Source organism: Macaca thibetana, chromosome 1 (assembly GCF_024542745.1).
Source record: "Macaca thibetana thibetana isolate TM-01 chromosome 1, ASM2454274v1, whole genome shotgun sequence".
Classification (NCBI taxonomy): domain Eukaryota; kingdom Metazoa; phylum Chordata; class Mammalia; order Primates; family Cercopithecidae; genus Macaca; species Macaca thibetana.
The window spans coordinates 126,257,888-126,279,217 of record NC_065578.1 but is presented as its reverse complement, the minus strand read 5'-3'; the positions used below and the strand labels follow the sequence as shown (position 1 = coordinate 126,279,217).

At 52.4% G+C, this 21,330-nt stretch overlaps 3 protein-coding genes across 3 annotated transcripts in view; 1 reads left to right on the top strand and 2 right to left on the bottom strand.

The window, feature by feature from the left end:
- RPS27 (ribosomal protein S27) overlaps positions 1 to 21,330 on the bottom strand; it is a 234,813-nt gene that overhangs the window by 188,280 nt on the left and 25,203 nt on the right. The window lies entirely within an intron of this gene.
- Positions 3,056 to 10,012, bottom strand: LOC126952828 (immunoglobulin superfamily DCC subclass member 3-like). Its single transcript, XM_050787926.1, has 8 exons — positions 9,754 to 10,012; positions 8,229 to 8,531; positions 7,602 to 7,746; positions 7,388 to 7,518; positions 4,141 to 4,427; positions 3,740 to 3,876; positions 3,199 to 3,443; positions 3,056 to 3,096 (listed from the first exon to the last, which is right to left on the bottom strand). The coding sequence occupies exons 1-8, from the start codon at positions 9,785 to 9,787 to the stop codon at positions 3,056 to 3,058; spliced, it is 1,323 nt and encodes a 440-aa protein (XP_050643883.1). The 5' UTR covers positions 9,788 to 10,012.
- The window catches only part of S100A16 (S100 calcium binding protein A16), a 193,344-nt gene continuing 175,673 nt past the window's right edge, over positions 3,660 to 21,330 (top strand). The window contains exon 1 of the mRNA XM_050755955.1: positions 3,660 to 3,669. The gene's annotated coding sequence lies outside the window, so the exon portion shown is untranslated. The remainder of the gene's footprint in view (positions 3,670 to 21,330) is intronic.

Genomic DNA, 21,330 nt, shown 5'->3' with positions numbered 1-21,330 from the left:
TTCCTCAAAGACTTGATGTTTGGGGCTATTCTTAGCCCTCTTGCTCCTCAGCCACATTTTTTAGTTACAACTGCTGCTGTGCCTTGTGCAGAGGGCGCTATTGTGGAGGGCCGGAGCCCAGCCTTTCATGAGTCTTGTTGTCATTGGTACTAGCATTACTCTAGAAGAGCACAGGAGACAGTTTTGGGGTCCTCTAAGCCATGGACTTTCCTTCCCTCAAGACCCTTCCCTTTTTGGCACAATACTGGACAGCCTTGGAGAGAGAGATTGAGGGAGTGGCTAGGGCTTTGGCTTTAGAGCATGGCACAGCTGGATGAGGAGGGACTATGGTGCCCTGGATGCCATAGGCTGGTAGAGGGAGAAGTGGGAAAGAAGTGCTCTTTGGACCCCCAAGAGTTGATGGAAGGGAGATGGGGGATGCTCCCCAGCCTCTATGCTCATTCTACAGGCGATTGAAGACTGCCAAAACCCTGACTCAAACTAATTTCTTTCAAAAATAGAAATCAAATGGGTAAGGATGCCCCCTGAGGAGGAGCCAGGGCTTTGGATCTGGGAAGGGGGAAATGGGTATTTGGTTGCTCAGAGAAGCTCATATGAGCTCAGATATTTAAGACTCTTATGTTGTAGGGAGAAGGGGGGCAAGGAACTCAGCACCCCTTTTGCCCACCTGCCCACTTGGACCACAGGGAATGCAGGTCACCTGTCCCTGGGCAGAGCTCAGCTTGGGCACGAGGAGACTGAGATTTTAGACTGGAGGGCTTCAGGTTGTGAGACGGAGATGATGACAGCCTCTTCCCCTGCCCCCACTTTGTGGGGAACTCAAAGCTATGTGTCTTTGGGCAGGTTCATATTTGGATCAAGAAGAGGTGAATATATTGGATGGGGTTATGAGGCAGGAGTAACTGGGTTGGGAGTAACTCCCAGCTGGGCTTGGTTTAGTTTGAGGTTATTTGGTGTGTTGGGGGAAGGGATTCTGATTCTCCCACATTTCTTGAGGTCGGGGAGGAACACAGAAACCACACCCTCTTCTCTCCCGCTATGGCCAGTCCTGCCCCTCCCTGGAGAGGGGCTGAGGGACTTCTGGTTCTTTCCTGACTCCGGGGTGACAGGGACAGGTGAGGCAGATTCTTTGGTGTATCCGGAGTTAGTGGCATCTTGGAGGGAGCCAACTTGAAGGGCCCTAGGCCAAGGCCAGCTGTTCCACGGTCACCTGAGGGTGAAGGAGGTCAGGCCCCTGGAACAAGGCCTCAAACACGCCAGCTTCCCCCACTCATTTCCCGTCACTGAATCCCCCTCACCTGGGTGGTGAGTTCAGTCTTCTCCCCCGGCTTCCCTCCACTCTGAATCTGGCCTTGACGGCCCCCAGCTCTGTCCAAGGCAGTCCGAGGCATTCCCCAGCATTCCTGGGACCCCTGTTTGCAGAGGAGGCTGCCAGGATAGGAAGGGTCAGCAGCATAGTCTGTCTGGTGCCTCCCTCTTCCTCGCATGACTCCCAACCCCTCCTCCTCCTCCATGCTCCCCAGAGATGGAGAAGGGCGGACCCCTCCTCATGTTGCAGGATGGCAGGGAACTGGCTCTAGCTCATTTCTGCTGCCCTTGTCCTTTGCCTTGGGAGCTCCAGTCCTCTCTTCCCGCTCATGGCAGGCCTTCTCCTGCCCCTGGAACCACACAGCTCTGAAAAGAATTGGCTTCCCCTCTCTGCCTGAGTCTCCTCACTAGCAAAATTGATTGGTTGTGGATTGGGGCTCTTTCCTGCTCTCTTTGGTCCTGTGCCACAGTGACGCAGACTGTCTTCCTGGCAGATTTCCCACATTAGCCCTTACCTGGCCCTTACCTATGTCTCCAGCCCAGGAAGAGGCAGAGGAGGCAAACGATGAGGGCAGCCAGGCCCACGTGGATGCCCACCACAACCCCAGGCAGTGGGCTGCTCTCACCCTGGCTGCAAGAGCACCCAGCCTTGGACTCTGTGGACACTGTGCCATCTGTCAGAGAGAGGACCAGGGTTGGAGGTGAAGCTCAGCCCTCCTCCTCCCTGAAGACTGGCAGCCATGGGGGCCTGCTCTGACCCCAGCCCTACTACCCTCCTACCAGACCCCACTTACCTGGAGTGGCTAGGGGCACATCACACAATGAGACAAAGCGGGCACTGCTATTTCCATCCCCGTTGCCATTGAATGCCTGCAGCTTGATCTCATAGAGGGCTGCTGGTTCTGCAGGAAGCAGGAGAATGTGAAGGGGATGGGCATTTATGGGCCAGGAAGCTCAGTACCTGGGGCAAGATCACACTGAGAAGGGCGGGCCTTGAGTGTCACAAGAAGGTTCAGATCCTCACCCAGGTCTGTGTAGAGAAAGGATCTGACACTGCTGGCCAGGAGCAGGGGCCCCTCAAAATGGGCAGCAGGCAGCTTGCGGTGAAAGAGTTTGAAGCCTTGGATGGGTCCCAGCTGTGGTGGCAGCTCCCAGGAGGCCTGCACAGAGGTGGCATTGAGCACTTTGGTGGAGAAGCCCAGGGCAGCAGGGGCTACAGAGGAAAACAAGCAAACTGGTTGGCAGTCCCTGCCCACCTGAGGCCAGGGACTTCCCAAGGCTGGAGAGGCTGTCACTCACTGCTGCCCATGGTGGAGGCAAAGACGGGGGCAGAGTCCTGACTGGCACCCTCTGCTGAGTAGGCCCGCAAATGGATGGTGTAGGCTGTGGCAGGCTCCAGGTTGGATAAGACGTGCTCAGAGGTGCCTTTGCTCACAGCCTCTTGGAGCACCGGGCCAGATGGCTCTGAGGAGCAGAACAGCATCTTCTCAGTAGTCATGTCCTTGCTCCCTCACAAACTGGGGACGAAGCCCCCTCCTGGTGCCTGTCTGGACCAGCCAAGCCTCCAAGGAGAGCAGGGAAAGAGGCTGCAGAAGTTGGAGCTAAGCTGAGAAAGGATGAGGATGAGGAAAGGGCCTAGAGTCAAGCTGAAAAGCAATAAGGAAGCACCAAAAGACCATGTACAGAGGCAGCCAGCCCAGAGAACCACAGGCCCAGAGGCCTAGGAAGAATCCGGAAGGGTCTGGGGTCATGGAGGAGACTGGGACCCAGAGACTGAGAGGGACTCGCCTAGGACATCAGCAGTCAGGAGCAGAGGTGGGCTGGCGCTGGGGACTCCTGGCTCCTGGCCCTGCTCTGAGCTCAAAGCCCTGTCCACCCACCCACACACACCTCCCACAGGCCGGAGGTGCAGCACATAGCCAGTGATGTCCCCGCTGGAGGGGGGTGGCTCCCAGAACACTCGAATGGCAAAAGTAGAGAGAGCCATGGCATGCAGGCCCCTGGGGACAGGGTGTGACTCTGGGCCCCCTTTCACAGCCAGGCAGGCACTGGCCTGATTGGAGCCTGCGCTGTTCTCTGCCATGCATTGATAGATGGCCTCATCCTCGACTGAAATGCCTGCCAGCATCAGCGTACTAGAGAAAGACAAACTCAGCTGCTGGGAGCCCTTTCCCACCAAGCCTTGGTGGAGTGGCCCTAGAGGAGGAGGCTGTGTGGGGGCATTACCTGTAATGGAGAAGTCAGGGCAGAGCCTCCTGGGGGAAGGGGGAATTGCTGGAAGTAGAAGGTAACTTGCTGGGGGTTTGTGGATGGGTGTGGATTTTTGAGATTTAGGTAGTGAGTGTTGCATGTAGGTGGGGGTGGACGCCCAGGGTGGGTAGGGGGACATACCATTGCCAGTGGCCAGTGGGGAGTGGTAAGACACGAGTACCTATTGTTGTGGGTCAGCCTGATGTTATCCCCAGGACTCAGCACCTTCCCATTCTTCAGCCAGACCAGATGGGGCTCAGGGACGCCCTGGGCCACGCAGGTGAAGATGGCACTGCTGCCCGGAGGCTTGGACAAGGACTGTGGCCATTGGACAAACTCAGGGGGAGCTGGGCAGGCAATAGCACAGAGGAAGACGCCATGAGACCCGGCCTCTTGCCTCCTGCCCTGGACCCTCTCCAGATCCAGGCTCCTGTCAGGGAGCTGGGGTCCCCCAGCACTCTCCCCACCCGGTCGGGCCCTTGGGGCTCACCCTGCACGAGCCGGACGCCCTGTGCTGTGCGCCGGACGTGGGTGCCCGGCCGATTGGCAGCGCAGACATAGACACCTGAGTGCTGGACTGACACGTCGGAGATCATGAGATTCCTGGTGCCCAGAACTTGGATGCCCTCCACGCCGATGGAGCGGCCATCTGCAAGAAGGCGTTGGGGGGGTCAGGTTGGGATAGGACAAGGGCACGGGGCTCTGAGAGATGGGGCGGGGCAGCTGCACACCCAGGTGGCTCCAGGAGACAAGCGGCCGAGGGTGACCCGTGGCGATGCACTCCAGCACTGCCGTCTGGTGCACTGTGAGGGTCAGGTTCTGAGGCCCGGACAGGATCTCCGGCTCCTGCAGCAGCCTCGGGAGTCCCACTGTGTGGTGGAAACAAGCAAATCGGATCAGGAAAGGAGAACCTCCTTCCAGTACTCAACTTCTACTCCAAGCACACTCTTCCAGCCCACAAATGTCACCAGACCTCAGAGGTGTGCTTTGCAGCTGCTATTCCATCTCCAACTTACAGATTTTTTAAATGACCTGCCCAAAGTCCCATGGCAGTAGCTATCAGGCCGAAGGTCTGGTAGACTGGGGGTGGGGAGAGAGGACAGTGAGCATTCTTCTCCTACAAACCCTGTGGGTGGCCCCACCTTCCCTGGGCGCCTCACCCTGAGGGGCAGGTAGAGGCACCCACAAAGTTAGTAGGAGGCCTTCTCTCAGCATGACCAGCCTCCTAAGACCTCTCAGCCTGCTTAGCTGCTCAGGAGGGATGTAAGTATTTTCCGAAAGTAACTCTTGTTTTGGGTCTAAATCACATCTTCATTTTATACCATGCTCCCCCGTTTCATTAGTTTATTCAACAGATCATCACTGGGGGCTCCCATGTGCCAGGCATTGCCCTCAAACTGGGAGCAGGGTTGTGAACAACATCGTGTTAAACAGAGCTCTGCTTTCCCGTAGGCCATCATCCCCATTTTCTTTATTACCTTGTATCATGTGAGGCCTTAACGTGTCTTTAACCTTTCATAAATGCCCTTTATTAAGAATGTCTCAGATAAAATGTGTTTCTAAAATGAAAGTCTCTCAAGGGCTGGTCTAAAGTCTTACACATCTTTAATTATCCCTCAAGGTATAGAATTGCGTTTTGTTCATTCATTTTTTCAGCAACTATAGATTGAAGGCCTACTTTGGGCCCTGCCTTTCTCCATTTGCCTCTTGCAAGCTGCAGTACAGGCTGTAGGCTGCCCTGGAATCTCCTGGCCTCATGCAAAGAGGCCGTGTCCTGCCTGGCCAGACAGTTCAGTGAGGGGAGGCTGGGTCACGCGGGCCGACCCCTTCCCCATGCCAGTCATTGGCTGTGAGCCCCACACATTGTCCCATTTTGCCCTTACCACAGCCTGTGAGCTGAGTACTGTTATTTCCCCCATTTACATGAGAAGATCAAGGATCAGAGAGGTTGAGTAACTTGCCCAATGACAGAGGGACTGGCAGAACTGGGAGACTCCCTGGATCTCGGTAGCACTGAACAGCTGACAACGAGCTTCCCCTCTTTAGCCACTGTGTCCTTGAAGTCTGGGAAATTCTGTCTCACCCTGGTGCATGCCCAGGGTAAGTGCCTGCCCAGGTGTGTGCAGTTGAGTGCGTTAGGGGTGAATGACTTGGGGCCTTGGTCCCCAGCTTCTGCCCCTGAGGAAGACTACTCTGACACCAGCTCCTTTAGGCAACCCTTGAGCCTTCAGTTTTTAGTTGGTCCTCTGCCCCCAACAGACACCTGCTCCTCCTGCTAACCTCCTGTCGCTCTCCAGCCATTCGTCTCCCTGCTCCACAGGCAGCAGAATCCTATGTTTGCCGGATAGCCTTGAAAGACATGGCCTCCTGCCCTGCCCTCCTGCCCCAGACTGTGGATAGGAACGGGAGCCACAGGCCAGAGGGACCCCACCGGGCTCCTCTCTGCTCCTGCAGAAGAGCTGCTGACCCCCACCCTTGCTTCTAGTTTCTAAGTCAGTTACAGATCAGAAACACAACCGTTCCCCCTTCCCCTGACAGTCTTCAGTTTAAAAATTATATACCAGCCGGGCACGGTGGCTCATGCCTGTAATCCCAGCACTTTGGTAGGCTGAGGCGGGCGGATCACTAGGTCGAAAGATTGAGACCATCCTGGCCAACATGGTGAAACCCTGTCTCTACTAAAAGTACAAAAATTAGCCGGGCGCGGCGGCGGGTGCCTGTAATCCCAGCTACGCGGGAGGCTGAGGCAGGAGAATCGCTTGAACCCGGGAGGCAGAGGTTGCACTGAGCCGAGATGGCGCCACTGAACTCCAGCCTGGCGAAGGAGTGAGACCCCGTCTCAGAAACAAACAAACAAACAAAAAAACAAAAAAACAAACAAAAAAAGATACAGCCTTCGGTGAAATTTTGTCGGAGATGTTTTGAAAGTTCGTCCAGGCGCGGCAGTGGTGCCCGGTGGTACACTTGCTTATTTATACCCTGGAGCCCCCTAGTGGCCGATTCAGGCATGACTGTCCCTCACAAACACCTGTGGCATCTCCAGTTTAGGCGGGGTCTAACCTGCCTCTCCTGCTAGGCACCAGCCCCTCATAGGCTCTGCTGTGGCCTTCACTTTGGGCACAAAACTGTCCCACCCCACTTGGCCTGCAAGTGAGGTCACCCTGGGTGTTTCATCTCAGGTACAAAGCTATTTTCATCCTCACCCCAAGGAGACATGCAAATGTCCATGCACACATGCACATGTACATGCAAGCACAGACACATACACAAACACATGCACATCTACACGCCATGTGTATGAGGGCCATGTGTTCAAGACACAGGCTGACTCAGCCCCAACGCTAGACCCTCCAGAGCTCCCATTGCCCTCTGGATCAAGTCCAAACTATTTTCCTGATATGCCTTGCCTACCCACCAACATTAACTTTGCTACCCTGAATTCTGCCCATTCTGTGGTCCAGCAACACAGAACTGCCTGTGTGAGCTTTGTTGTTCTCCCTTGTGCATTTGTTCGAGGAAATGCCCCGCCCTGCCCTCCTGACCTTGGCTTGCCTCTCTCCACTCACCCTTCAACATCCAGCTTGGGGTAGCTTACTCCAGAAGCCCCTGACAATCCTTGCCCACAGCCTAACCCTAGGTTCCCACAGAACCACCTTCTCTCTCAGGTCGTGAGCTCCAGGAAGCCAGGGATGGCTCAAGCCTGCTGCCCTCCCACACCTGGCACAGTGCTTAACATGTCATAGATGCTCAAAATGCCTGCCTGTCCCATGTATAACCACAGCAACCATACCCTCCTCTCTGCCCAGTGCCCACACTGGGCATGGCTTACCGCTCAGCGTCAGCTGGGCATCCTGGCTGTGGCGGGTACTGGCCATATTCCGTGCCACGCAGCGGTAGGTTCCCACGTCCGCCTGGCTCACACTGGTGATGTGGAGGATGCCACTAGGCAGCAGTGTGATCCTGAGGATGCACAGGTCAGGGCTCCATGGCCTGTGCCCTGGCTCACAGCCCGCCGTCCCATTGCACTGCTGGCAGGTGCTCACCGGTGGTTGGCAGTATTCAGGGCTGTGCCATTGTGCTCCCAGGAAATGGATGGTTCAGGCACCCCCTGGATCAGGCACTGGAAACGAGCAACTCCACCCCGCTCCACCTCAACCGATTCTGGATGTTGGTGGAAGTGGGACAGACCTAGAGGATGGGGGGAGGCGGTTGGGCACCTGAAGAGCTGGCCCTGGGCTATCCCCCCACAACCAAGTCCCAGGGCTGGGCCCCACCTCTATGCCCACATCTGCCACTTCCTCTTCAGTATGGAGCCCTGCAGCCTCATGTCTAGGACTTCTGTGGGCTATAAGCACTTTGCCTTCCTCCATTACAAAAATTTTAAATCATAGTTTACAATGGCATTGGAATATAGACAAATATAATCCATTCTGGACTCATTTTTGCATATTTATTATTATATTCATTTTTTTCTTCTGGTTCTGAGGAAGTTAAAACATTTTTGTGGGCCCCTAAAAGAATCAGAGGCTCTACCAGTGTGTACACTGTGTCTAATGGCTGGGCTGGCCCTGCTCAGGCCCACTCTCAGCGACTCTGGACCCCATGGGTGCCTTCTGTGGGTGCCCCACGCACTTTCATCCCCCAATCCCAGGAGCAGCCCTGTCACTTACTTGCCAGCTGTACCCGGGCCCGTTGGCTCACCAGCCGCCCGTAGCGGTTCTGGGTCACGCAGTGGTACTCGTGGGCACTGGAAAGGAGGCTCCAGCGGGAAGGCAGGGCAGCCAGGTGCAGGGAGCCATCTGGCATCAGGGTGGCACCGCTGTCATTGGCTAAGGCCAGCCCATCCCGCTGCCAAGAAATGGACACGGGCGGCTCACCCTCCACTTGGCAGGGCAGCACCAGTGGGTGCTCCCACACAGCCACTGTGTCCCCCGGCTCCTGCACAAAGGCCAGCTCGGAGCCTGCAGCACGGCCTGTAGGGACAGCCAGCACAGCCTGGACACGGCGGTCCCCTGTGGGCCACCCTCTGACCACCACCTCCCCCACGGCTTTGACTCCCTCCCAGCTTTGGCAAGGGGCAAGGGACAGGACTTGACTTTAGGGAGACTTTGGGGCAGCAAAGGAGAAATAGGGAAGAGAGGGCAGGGCCCGGCCATCTGAGGAGCACGGGGGGCCACTGGCCGGCTGGCGGGTGCGGTGTGGGCCTGGCAGGCCAGCTGTGATTGATGGCCTCTTTCAGCGGGGCCCTGGCAACGGGGAGGGGGCGGGGTGGGCAGAATGGTGAGGTCAGGGGCTGAGGCGTGGGCATTGTGCTCCCCAGGGGACAATGGGATTGCCCCCTCCCTCCCCTGCCGGCCCATCGGCCTGTCTGCCTGCAGGGTCAGCTTCCCAGGACTCCTGGCTCTCTCCTTTCCCCCTCCTGCCACCAGGACCCTGGCCTCTGAATAGGGAAGGAACACACTTACACTCACACACACTCATTCACGGACACAGACACGCTCAGATTAAAAATCACAACCTCACTGGCCACCAGGTCTTCTAGATACAGACAGATTCCATCCCAGACACACACTCAAGGAGGCCCCAAACACAGGTAACACGTAGATGTCCCTACAGACTCAAAGTCACAAATACATAAGCACAGGGCCACAGACACTAATGGCACAGGCCCAGAAATGCACGAGCAGAGCTGTGAACCCACATACACAGCCCCCTTCCCACACACCCCCATCAATACAATAACTCAGCCTGTGAGGCTGAGCCAGGACCCCCGGCAGATGGGGTGGACGGGCGGGCAGACAGAGCCTCCGAGGGGCACATGGGCAGGGGGCTGAGCCAGCCTCGGTTGGCTCAGGGACATCTGTGCGGAAGCCTCTGGGGCCCTGCCTCTGTATGCCCCGCAGTCTGCTCAGCCACTTGCCTCATGTGGACCCCAGGTCCCCTTCTGGCCACTGCGCCCCAAAGCCTGGGCTCCTAGAGCCCCCCATGGCTCTTCTGCAGCCCTGCCTGCCCCTCCTAAGGGCTCACCCCTCTCCTCTGCTGTCCTCAGGGTTTCTCCACCTCCACTCCGGCCACCTCCATCCCTCTGCGCCCCCAACCTTTCCCCCCAACTCTCCCACCCCTATGCCTGCCTCTTTTTCTTCCCCGTCCCTCTGCCCTGGTTTTCCCTATGGCCCTCATGGCCCAGCCTCTTACCGCAGCCTGGGAGCAGCAGCAGCAGCAGCGCCATGGCCCTGCCAGGCCTGGCCCCTCAGCCTGGGCGACTTCCCCAGCAGCCCCAGTCTCCTGCCTTCAGCCTGGGGGCCCTTGGGCTGTGGGCATTCCCCACCCCACACTCTGGCGCACAGTGTGGGGGCCCTGGTCTTGCTTTGGAGAGCCCAGGTTCTGGGGCACCAAGGTCTGGGGTCAAGGCTGAAGGTTACAGTACTTCTCTTTGTGCTCTTGCAGCTGGCTCTCTCTGCTTTCAGCCTGAGCCCCCTCCTCACTCCTATCCTCACTGTCCCCTCCTCCCAGGGCCAGGACCCAGACACCGAGACAATTGGGGCAGGGAAAGGGGAGGGGGGGAGGGCCAATGAGAGCAGGGCAAAGTTGGGGGGTCAAACCCGCCCCTTTCTCAGCTTCCAGAAATCTCTCCCAGCCCATCACCCACCCCTTACTCCCTCTCAAACTTTGACTGAATGAGAGTGAAGTTCTAGGAGAAGCTGGGGCATCTGGTTCCCCAAGCCCATCCCTGGGAATCCACGTCCTGGAGAGGGGTGGCTTGGAGTCTGATTTGGGGGTCCTGGGGAAGTGTGCAGAGCTCCCACCCTCCTAGTAGAGTCTCTGTCCCAGGTGCTGAGCCCGGGCCTGCAGTGGGGGACCTCATCCCATCAGTTCGGTCCCAGCCCCAGCAGCCCCAGCAGCCCCAGCAGCCCCGGCACCATTCATAGCGTCATTTTCCAAAGCTGTTCTCGCTATTCTGATTGGGACAATGGATTGGGGCCGGCAGGGGCAGGGAGGCTGCCAACCAGCGGGAGGTGGAGGACCAGCCCCATCCTAGAGAGAAGAAAGAAACCCAGGCCTCCCGCCCCTTGCCAGGCTGACCACCTAAAACATGCAGAAAGAGGGACCACCCTTCCACCAAAGGAGCCTGGGACTCAGGCAAGAGCTGACTTGAAGACTTGCTGTTTCCGCAGGATGCCCTCCCCTAAACGCCGCCCTCCTGAAAAAGAGCATAGCTTAGGAAAGATGACAGGGGTACCAGGGATGTATGGGAATATCTGTGAGAGGTGACAAGGAGAAAGGCTGGGCTGGGGGAGTTTCGTGTGGCAGAGAATGAGGCCCCATCACCCAGCTTCCAACCCGAGGAGCTCCAGCCTGTTTGGCCCCCAACTCAGTCTCCCCCTGAATCCCGGTCCCCTTGCCCGCCCCCATCAGCCTCGCCATCTGGCCTTGCCCTGCCTACTTGAGGCTGCCCCTTGCCTCTTCAGCACAAGCTCTCACCCTCAGTCTTCGCCCCCACTTGCTCACTGTCTCTCTGGCTTGTCCCACCTTGCTCATAGGCTGCAGAATCAACTCAGGCCATTGTCCCTCCCAACTCAGCCTCCTCCCCGCAGACAGCAGTCCTTGGTGTCTGTGTCCCAGGGCGGGGCTACCCCTAGCAGAGACCTCTGTGGGACAGGAGAGCGAGCAGCCTCCCCCTGGGGCCTCCTCATCCCAGCCCTGCATCTCTCTGTCCCGGAGCCTCCTATGAGGGTTCCTGCTGCTTCCCCAGAGGGGCCTCCTGAGTCATGGCGGTGGCCTGGGTAGGGAAAGGCGCATAGGCCCTGGGGTCAGATGTGGAACAAATCACCTAGGAGCTGCGTGTCCTTGCGTAGGCAAATTCACCTTTCTTTTTTTTCTTTTTCTTTTCTTTCTTTCTTTTTTGAGACAGAGTCTCACGCTGTCGCCTGGGCTGGAGTACAGTGGCGCGATCTCGGCTCACTGCAACCTCCGCCTCTGGGTTCAAGTGATTCTCCTGTCAAGTGATGCCCCTGAGTAGCTGGGATTACAGGTGGCTGCCACCACGCCCGGCTAATGTTTTGTATTTTTAGTAGAGACGGAGTTTCTCCATGTTGGCCAGACTGGTCTTAAATTCCTGACCTCAGGTGATCCGCCCACCTCAACCTCCCAAAGTGCTGGGATTACAGGCGTGAGCCACCGCGCCCAGCCTGTTCTGTGACCTTATAAGAGAAGGAGAGATCTCTCCATGTGCACATACCAAGGAAAGGCATGTGGTGACTCCACGGGAACGCAGGCCTCTGCAAGCCAGGGAGGGGCCCTCGCCGGGAATGGGATTGGCCGGCACCTTCAGCTTGGACTTTCCAGGCTCCAGAACTGTGAGAAATAAAGTCCTATTGTTTAAGCCATCTAGTGTCTGGTGTTGTGGCAGCCCGAGCTGACTCAGACATCCCATCTTCCCGGCCAGCTTCCCCTGCTGCTGTCAGAACTGCCCACTCTCTAACAGCTACTGAGAAGATGCTTCACTGACTGCGCCACTTGCCTGTCACCTCCAAATCTGCACTCCAGCATGGCTCACAGGACAAAGAATGACCCATACAAGAGACCTGGTCCAAGGATGTCACTAAACAGCCATCCTGTCTTAGCCTAGTGACCCTTCGCCTCTCTGCCATCTGCTCACCTGTAAGAGGGGAGAAGCAAGACCTGCCTTTCACAGTTGCAAGGACAAAGCAAAATGTGGTGCTAAGGGCCAAACACTTCCTGTTTTTTTAGAAGAGATAAATCTATTTTTTGAGACAGGGTCTCACTCTGTTGCCCAAGCTGGAGTGCAGTGGCAAGATCACAGCTCACTGCAACCTCCACCTCCTGGGCTCAAGTGATTCTCCCACCTCAGCCTCCCGAGTAGCTGGGACTGCAGGTGTGTGTTACCATGCTGGGCTATTTTAAAAATTTTGGGTAGGTAGGTAGAGATAGGGTCTCACTATGTTGCCCAGGCTGGTCTTGAACTACCAGACTCAAGCTGTCTTCCCACTTCAGCCTCCCAAAGTGCTGGGATTATAGGTGTGAGCCACCGTGCCTGGCCCACTTCCTCTTTTTTCTAGGAACAGCTTTACTGAGATATAATTTACATAGCAGAAATTTCACCCATCACCCATTTAAGGAATTCAGTGGCTTTCCGTATATTTTCAGAGTTGCACAGCCATTACCACAATCTATTTTAAAACATTTCGTCACCCCAAAAAGAAACTTAGTACTCACTAACATTCGCTCCCCATCTGCCCTCTCTCAGCCCCTGCCAATCACCATTCTACTTTCTGTTTCTATGAATGTGACTACTCTGGGTACCTCATAGACAGTGGAAACATACGATATTTGTCCTTTCGTGTCTGGCTTATTTCACTCAGTGTAATGTCTTTAAGTTTCATCCATGTTGTAGCCTGTCTCAGAACTTCATTCTTTTTAATCTCTGAATAAGATTCCATTGCATGGACAGACTACATTTTGTTTATCAGCCCATCAGGAGACTGACATTTGGGTTGTTTCCACTTTTTGGCTATTATGAGCAATGCTGCTACAAACATCTGTGGATAAGTTTTTGTGTGGACGGATGTCTTCTGTTCTCCTGGGCATGCGCCTAGGAATGGAGTTGCTGGATCACATGGTAACTGTATTTTGAGGAACTGCCAAACTGTCTTCCACAGTGACTGCAGCATTTTACATTCCAAGCACTTCTTTTTATAACACTCAGGATAGGAGTTAACTTTTATCAGTCCCAGGACCCTTTGAGAATTTGATTAAAGCCTCCCTCCTGCCACCAAGAGGATAGACCCACACTCCCTGGGACACTGGCAAACGCTGTCCTGACGTAGGCTAGGAAACTCCATCCCAGGGATGGAGCCCGGAATAGCCTTGGAACTCAGGAAACGCCGCCAAGATGGACTTGCTGAGAGCTGCCCTCCTTCCCTCCCTCTCCAACAATTGCCTATTGGCTCAACCCCGAACAGTCCTCTGGCGTCATCTGAGGTTTCACAGCTGCCCAGGCTTTCCTGGAATAACGTCCCTGGAAAGTCTCAGCCGGCAGATAGAATCCCCCGAAAAGTCCCCAAGCACGCCCAGGACACTGTCTCCTTTCCCAGCCACCTCCTCTCTCCTCTCAGCCTGGTCCTCTGCCTCTCTCCGAGCCTTTTTTCTGCCTCTTCCCTTCTCTGTTCATCTCCATCGGCTTTCCCATCTGTGGTCGGCAGAATAGGACCCTAGAAAGATCCAAGTCCTCATCGCCGGAACCTATGAATGTGCTAAGTTACATGGCAGGGGGGAATTAAGGTTGCTACAGCTGATCTTAAAGAGGTGCTCCGGGATCATCCAGGTGGGCCCAATGTCATCATGAGGGTCCTTAAAAGCGGAAGAGGAAGGCAGAGGAGAGAAGAGGGAGATGTGGCCGCAGAGGAGAGTCAGAGACGTGATGTGCAGGAGGAAGGGGCCACAAGCCAAGGATGCCGGGTGGCCTCTAGAAACCGGAAAAGGTGGCCGGGCGCGGTGGCTCAAGCCTGTAATCCCAGCACTTTGGGAGGCTAAGACGGGCGGATCACGAGGTCAGGAAATCGAGATCATCCTGGCTAACCCGGTGAAACCCCGTCTCTATTAAAAAAATACAAAAAACTAGCCGGGCGAGATGGCGGGCGCCTGTAGTCCCAGCTACTCGGGAGGCTGAGGCAGGAGAATGGTGTAAACCCGGGAGGCGGAGCTTGCAGTGAGCTGAGATCCGGCCACTGCACTCCAGCCTGGGCGACAGCGCGAGACTCCGTCTCAAAAAAAAAAAAAAAAAAAAAAAAAAAAAAAACCGGAAAAGGTGAGGAAGCCCATGCTCTCCTAGAGCCTCCAGAAGGGAACATAGCCCTGCCAACGCCGATTTTAGGCCAGAGAGCCCTGTCAGGCGTCTGACTGCAAAGCTATCAGAACAGATATTCATGTTTGAAGCCCTTATGTCTATGGTAATCCGTTACAGCCCCCGCAGGAAACGCACGACTCCTGTGGGCTCCGTCTCTGACGTTCAATCCGGGGCGCTGCATTTCACACTGGCTTTCATGCGTGTCTCCCCCGGAGCAAGCTCCAGGAGGGCGGGGCTTTGTGGTGCTCCCAGCTGTGTACCCTGAGCAGAGTCTGGCACACGAAGGGCTCTCAGGTAATGTTTGTTAAGGGGAGGAGGTGCCGGGCGCGGTGGCCGCGCCTGTAATCCCAGCGCTTGATCACTTGAGGTCAGCCTGGGCAACAGGGCAAATCCATCTTTACAAAAAATTAGCCGGGCACCTGTAGTCCCAGCCACTCAGGAGGCTGAGACAGGAGGTTCATTTGAGCCCGGGAGGCAGAGGTTGCAGTGAGCCAAGAAAGCGCCCTGCACGCCAGCCTGGGTGACAGAGTAAGGACCCTGTCTCAATAAAGAAAAAAAGAAATTACAAATGTTTTCTTCATAACCACAATGCCATTATCATATATAACAAAATTCCTTAATAATTCCTTAATATCATCAAATACTTAGTCCTTAACCAAATATCCCTGATTGTCTAAAAAATGCCTTTCTACTGTTTTTCTGTTTTGAATCAAGAACAAGGTTTATACACTGCATTTGATTATTGTGTGTCTTAATGATTTTATCAAAGGCAAACACTCCCAACCCTCACCCTTATATGTCATTGAATTGTTGAAGAGACTGCATAAATTTTCCAGTAAAATTTTGCATGTTCTGGGATCTATCTGATTTTTTTCTGTGTGTGTGGTATTGAATATGCTCCTCTATAAATGGATGTTGGCTCAGAGGCTTGGTTTATTCAGATTCCACTTTTAGGCAAGAAGACTTTATTGGTGGTATTTTTTTTTTTTTTTTTTTTTGAGACGGAGTCTTGCTCAGTTGCCCAGGCTGGAGTGCAGTGGTGCAATCTCAGCTCACTGCAAGCTCTGCCTCCTGGGTTTACACCATTCTCCTGCCTCAGCCTCCTGAGTAGCTGGGACTATAGGCGCCCGCCACCACGCCCGGCAAAATTTTTTTTTTTTTTTTTTTTTTGTATTTTTAGTAGAGATGGGGTTTCACCATGTTAGCCAGGATGGTGTCGATCTCCTGACCTTGTGATCCACCCACCCTGGCCTCCCAAAGTGCTGGGATTACAGCCATGAGCCACCACGCCCGGCCTATTGGTGGTATTTTATGCTGCACACTGCATTCAGGAGATGCACAATATCTGGTTGTCTTACTGTTAGTGATTCTAAAATTGATTAGGGGCTACAGGTGCTGATAACCTGATCCCTCCAAGATTCCTTGTCAACCTTTTCTTTTTTTAATTTTTTTTTTTTTTTTTTTTTTTTTTTTTTGAGATGGCGTTTCACTCTTCTTGCCGAGGCTGGAGTGCAATGGTGCCATCTCAACTCACTGCAACTCCCACCTCCTGGGTTCAAGTGATTCTCCTGCCTCAGCCACCTAGGTAGCTGGGATTACAGGCACCCACCACCATGCCCAGCTAATTTTGGATTTTTAGTAGAGACAGGGTTTCACCATGTTGGCCAGGCTGGTCTCAAACCCCTGACCTCAGGTGATCCACCTGCCTTGGCCTTCCAAAGTGCTGGCATTACAGGTGTGAGCCACCATGCCTGGCCCCTCATCAACCTTTTCTTTCTTTCTTTTTGTTTTTAAGAGACGAGGTCTCCCTGTGTTGCCCAGGCTGGAGTGCGGTGGCTATTCACAGGCACAATCATAGTTCTCTGCAGCTTCAAACCCCTGTGTTCAAATATTCTCCTTCTGCAGCCTCCCAAGTGGCTGGGACTACAGGCATGTGCCACCATACCCAGCCTCATCAACCTTTTATCCAATAGTCATATCTATTGGTAATAAATTGCCTGACAGTTATTTCATTAGGGGTTTCAAAATGCTGATTTTCCAGTTCTGTCATTCCTTTCTCATTTATTAACTGAAATTCTTCTTTTTTTTTTTTTTTTTTTTTTTTTTTGAGATAGAGTCTTGCTCTGTCGCCCAGGCTGGAGTGCAGTGGCCGGATCTCGGCTCACTGCAAGCTCCGCCTCCCGGGTTTACGCCATTCTCCTGCCTCAGCCTCCCGAGTAGCTGGGACTACAGGCGCCCGCCACCTCGCCCGGCTAGTTTTTTGTATTTTTTAGTAGAGACGGGGTTTCACCATGTTAGCCAGGATGGTCTTGATTTTCTGACCTCGTGATCCGCCCGTCTTAGCCTCCCAAAGTGCTGGGATTACAGGCTTGAGCCACCACGCCCGGACTGAAATTCTTCTGTAAAGAACGTTCCCTCATCAACTAGGACAATTTGGTAACACTGAAATTCAGTTCACACGGGAAAGAAGGGAGAATGCTTAGTTTTTTCCTTTGTTTGCCAATTTTCAGGGGAAGGACTTGGTACTCTGTCCACTGTGTTTCTTTTTCTCTCTCCCTTTATCCATCTTCCCTTTAGTGGAAGTGCCTTTAGTGGGAGTCTGCACTGACACATTTTTTTTTAAATTCAGTGTTTCTGGTGTAATCTCTCTGAGGTTCAGTTTGTCTCTATCTTAGGCCAGTGGGAGTTCAGTGTCCGTTTGCTATTCCCCCGTTCTGTGTTATCTTTGCTTTCTGGAACCATCTGCCCCAGGCTCATTCAGAGTATTTTCTCCCTCAGACCTTAGATCAACCATTCCTCCAAGGGTTCCAGGATTTCTATTCAATTAGTTTTATTTATACTTAAATACTTTTTCTTCTTCTCTGGAAATACTGACCCCTAATATGTGCACTGTTATACAACACGTCATTAAATAGTTTCAAGTAATAACACCCATATTACCTTTAACAAGTACAGTAACAATTAAATATTTAATAAGATATCTTTATTCTTCCTTGGGGAAAAACTAAGTATTACAAAATTCTCACCATACAAAAATAAATAAATAAATAAATACAAAGATAAACTGTTCTTCATCAAAATTTAAAGCCTGGGCCAGGCGTGACAGCTCATGCCTATAATCCCAGCACTTTGGGCAGCCGAGGTGGGCAGATCATCTGAGTTCCAGAGTTTGAGACCAGCCTGGCCAACATGGTGAAGCCTTGCCTCTACTAAAAATACAAAATCGGCCAGGCACAGTGGCTCACACTTGTAATCCTAACACTTTAGAAGGCCGAGGCGTGTGGATTGCCTGAGCTCAGGAGTTCGAGACCAGCCTGGGCAACAAGGTGAAACCCCCCATCTCTACTAAAAAAAAAAAAAAGGCTGGGCGTGGTGGCTCAAGCCTGTAATCCCAGCACTTTGGGAGGCTGAGACAGGTGGATCACGAGGTCAGGAGATTGAGACCATCCTGGCTAACACGGTGAAACCCCGTCTCTACTAAAAAATACAAAAAACTAGCCGGGCGTGGTGGTGGGTGCCTGTAGTCCTGGCTACTTGGGAGGCTGAGGCAGGAGAATGGCGTAAACCAGGGAGGCGGAGCTTGCAGTGAGCTGAGATCCGGCCACTGCACTCCAGCCTGGGAGACAGAGCGAGACTCCGTCTCAAAAAAAAAAAAAAAAAAAAAATTAGCAGGGCATGGCAGCATGCGCCCATAGTCCCAGCTACTCGGGAGGCTGAGGCAGGAGAACTGGTAGAGCCCAGGAGGTGGAGGTTGCAGTGAGCCGAGATTGCTCCACTGCACTCCAGCCTGGGTGACAGAGCAAGGCTCTGTTTCAAAAAAAAAAAAAAACAATTTAGCTGAGCATGGTGGTACACACCTGTAATTCCAGCTACTTGGCAGGCTGAGACAGGAGGATCGCTTGAACCCTGGAGATGGCGGTTGCAGTGAGCCAAGATCGTGCTACTGCACTCCAGCCTGGGTGACAGAGTGAAACCCTGTCTCAGAAAAAGAAAAAAAAAATTAAAACCTTTGTGCTTCAAAGGATGCTTTTGACAAGAAAGTGAAAAGACAAACAGAATCAAATATTTGCAAACTATATATCTGATAGGAAATTCATGTCCAGATTAAAAGAAAAACTTGTACAACTCAATAATTAAAAGGTAAATAACCCAGTTACAAAGTGAGCAAAAAATATGAATAACCATCTCTCCAAAGAAGATCTGCAAATGGCCAGTAAACACATGAAAAGAAACTCAGCCTCACTGGCCATGGGAAAATGCAAATCAAAGCCACAATGAGATACCACATCACACCCAGTAGGATGGATACAGTAAAAAAAGACAGATAATAATAAGTGGTGGGGATGTGGAAAAACTGGAACCCCTTATAGACTGCTGGTGGGAATGTAGAATAGTGCAGCTACTGTGGAAAACAGTTTGGTAGTTCCTTCAAAAAGTTAAACATAGAGTTACCATTTGACCTAGCAATTCCATTCCTAGATATCTACCTAAGAATATTGAAAATATATGTCCACACAAAAATTTGTACATGAATGTTGATAGCAGTATTATTCAAATAACCAGAAGGCGTAAATAGCCCCAGTGTCCATCAGCAGATGAATGGATTAACAAAATGTGATAGATCCATATACTGGAATATTATATGGCCATAAAAAAGGAATGAAGCCAGGTGCAGTGGCTCGCAGCTGTAATCCCACCACTTTGGGAGGCTAAGGCTGGTGGATCACTTGAGCTCAGGAGTTTCTGATCAGCCTGAACAATATGGCGAACCTCCATCTCTACAAAAAATTAAAAATAAAATTATCTGGGTGTGGTGGGACACACCTGTAGTCCCAGCTACTAGGAAGGCTGAGGTGGAAGATTGCTTGAACCTGAGAGGCACAGGTTGCAGTGAGCTGATACCGTGCCACTGCACTCCAGCATGGGTGACAGAGTGAGACCCTGTCAAGAAAGAAAGAAAAAGAAAGAAAGAAAGAAAGAGAGAGAGAGAGAGAGAGAGAGAGAGAGAGAGGGAGGGAGGGAGGGAGGGAAAAGAAAACATTCTGCTAAGTGAAAGAAGACAGACACAAAATGCAACTGAATGTGGCTCTGGATGCTTGCTGCTTTCAGAGTCCAATAAACAAGAGCAAGGTCTGGTAGAAAGTGATTTTAGGCTGGTCTGAGTGCAGTGGTGTTTATAACTCATTGATCACAACTAGTTACAGATTTCTTTGTTCCTTCTCCACTCCCACTGCTTCATTTGACTAGCCTTAAAAAAAATTTTTTTTTTTTAAAGAAAATGATTTTATTAACCAAAACTAGTAAAGGGAAAGTGGCCGGATTCCCATTCAAAGCAACCACCTTGATTTTTGCGGGGAAGGCAGGGATTAAAAAAAGAAAAAGAAAGAAAAAAGAAAAAAAATGGATAAGGAAGGCATGCAAGAATTGAGCTGTGTCTTGTTCTGGTGGCTAGCTTGGGTCCCAGTCCACCTGGATTTCAGGCTGGTGTCATCTCAAGAATGGCTGGATTGTTAACTAGCCACCTTGAAGTAATCTCTGGAATTTTGCAGCTGGGTCTCCGGACTTGGTTCATCTATCTCAAGATTAGCCCCTGGAACTCTAAGAAGGCACATAATTAGACACTAGCATATAGTTAGATAAATGTGAAGAGAATACATACTGTAGGAAAGGGAGGGATGCGGAGTCTATTTTAAGGCTAAGACAGAAGGCTTCTGCAGTTTTCCTCAAGATTATACCTTAAAACCCAAAATTTAAAAAAAAAAATAAAAGTTTACAGGAGGCTGAGGCAGGAGAATCACTTGAACCTGGGAGGCAGAGGTTGCGGTGAGCTGAGATCACGCCATTGCACTCCAGTCTGGGCAACAAGAGTGAACCTCTGTCTCAAATAATAATAATAATAGTATTAATAAATTAATTTTTTTTAAAAAAAGGCCGGGCGTGGTGGCTCACGCCTGTAATCCCAACAGTTTGAGAGACCAAGGCAGGTGGATCAACTGAGGTCAGGAGTTTGAGACCAGCCAGGCCAAAATGGTTAAACCCCGTCTTTACTAATAATACAAAAATTAGCCAGGTGTGGTGGTGGGTGCCTGTAATCCCGGCTACTTGGGAGGCTGAGGCAGGAGAATTGTTTGAACCCAGGGGGCGGAGCTTGCAATGAGCCAAGACCACGCCATCACACTCCATTCTGGGTGACAAGAGTGAGACTCCGTCTCAAAAAAAAAAAAAAAAAAGGAAAAAGTTTAAGGGCAAGTGTGGTTGCTCACACCTTAATCCCAGCACTTTGGAAGGCTGAGAAGTTGGAGGATCACTCAAGTCCAGGAGTTTGAGACCAGCCTGGGCAACACGGCGAAACCCCATCTCTACAAAAAATACAAAAATTAGCCGGGTGTGGTGGTGCCCATCTTTGGTCCCAGCTACTGGGGAGGCTGAGGTGGGAGGATCACTTGAACCCAGGAGATTGAAAAAAAATTTTAAATGCATTTTAAAGTTAAGGTGTCAGGTTACAAAAAGGGAACATATGGCCAGGTGCAGTGGCTCACGCCTGTAATCCCAGCACTTTGGGAGGCCGAGGCGGGCGGATCACAAGGTCAGGAGTTCGAGACCATCATCCCGGCTAACACGGTGAAACCCCCAAAAATTAGCCGGGCATGGTGGCATGTGCCTGTAGTCCCAGTTACTTGGGAGGCTGAGGCAGGAGAATCGCTTGAACCCAGGAGGCGGAGGTTGTAGTGAGCCGAGATTGCCCCACTGCACTCCAGCCTGGGCAACAGAGCGAGACTCCGTCTCAAAAAAAAAAAAAAAAAAAAAAAAAAAAAAAAAAAGGAACATGTTCTATACTTCCACTTATATGAAATGTCTACGATTAGTGGTTGCCGGGGCCTAGGGTTTAGGGGTGAGTGGACAGT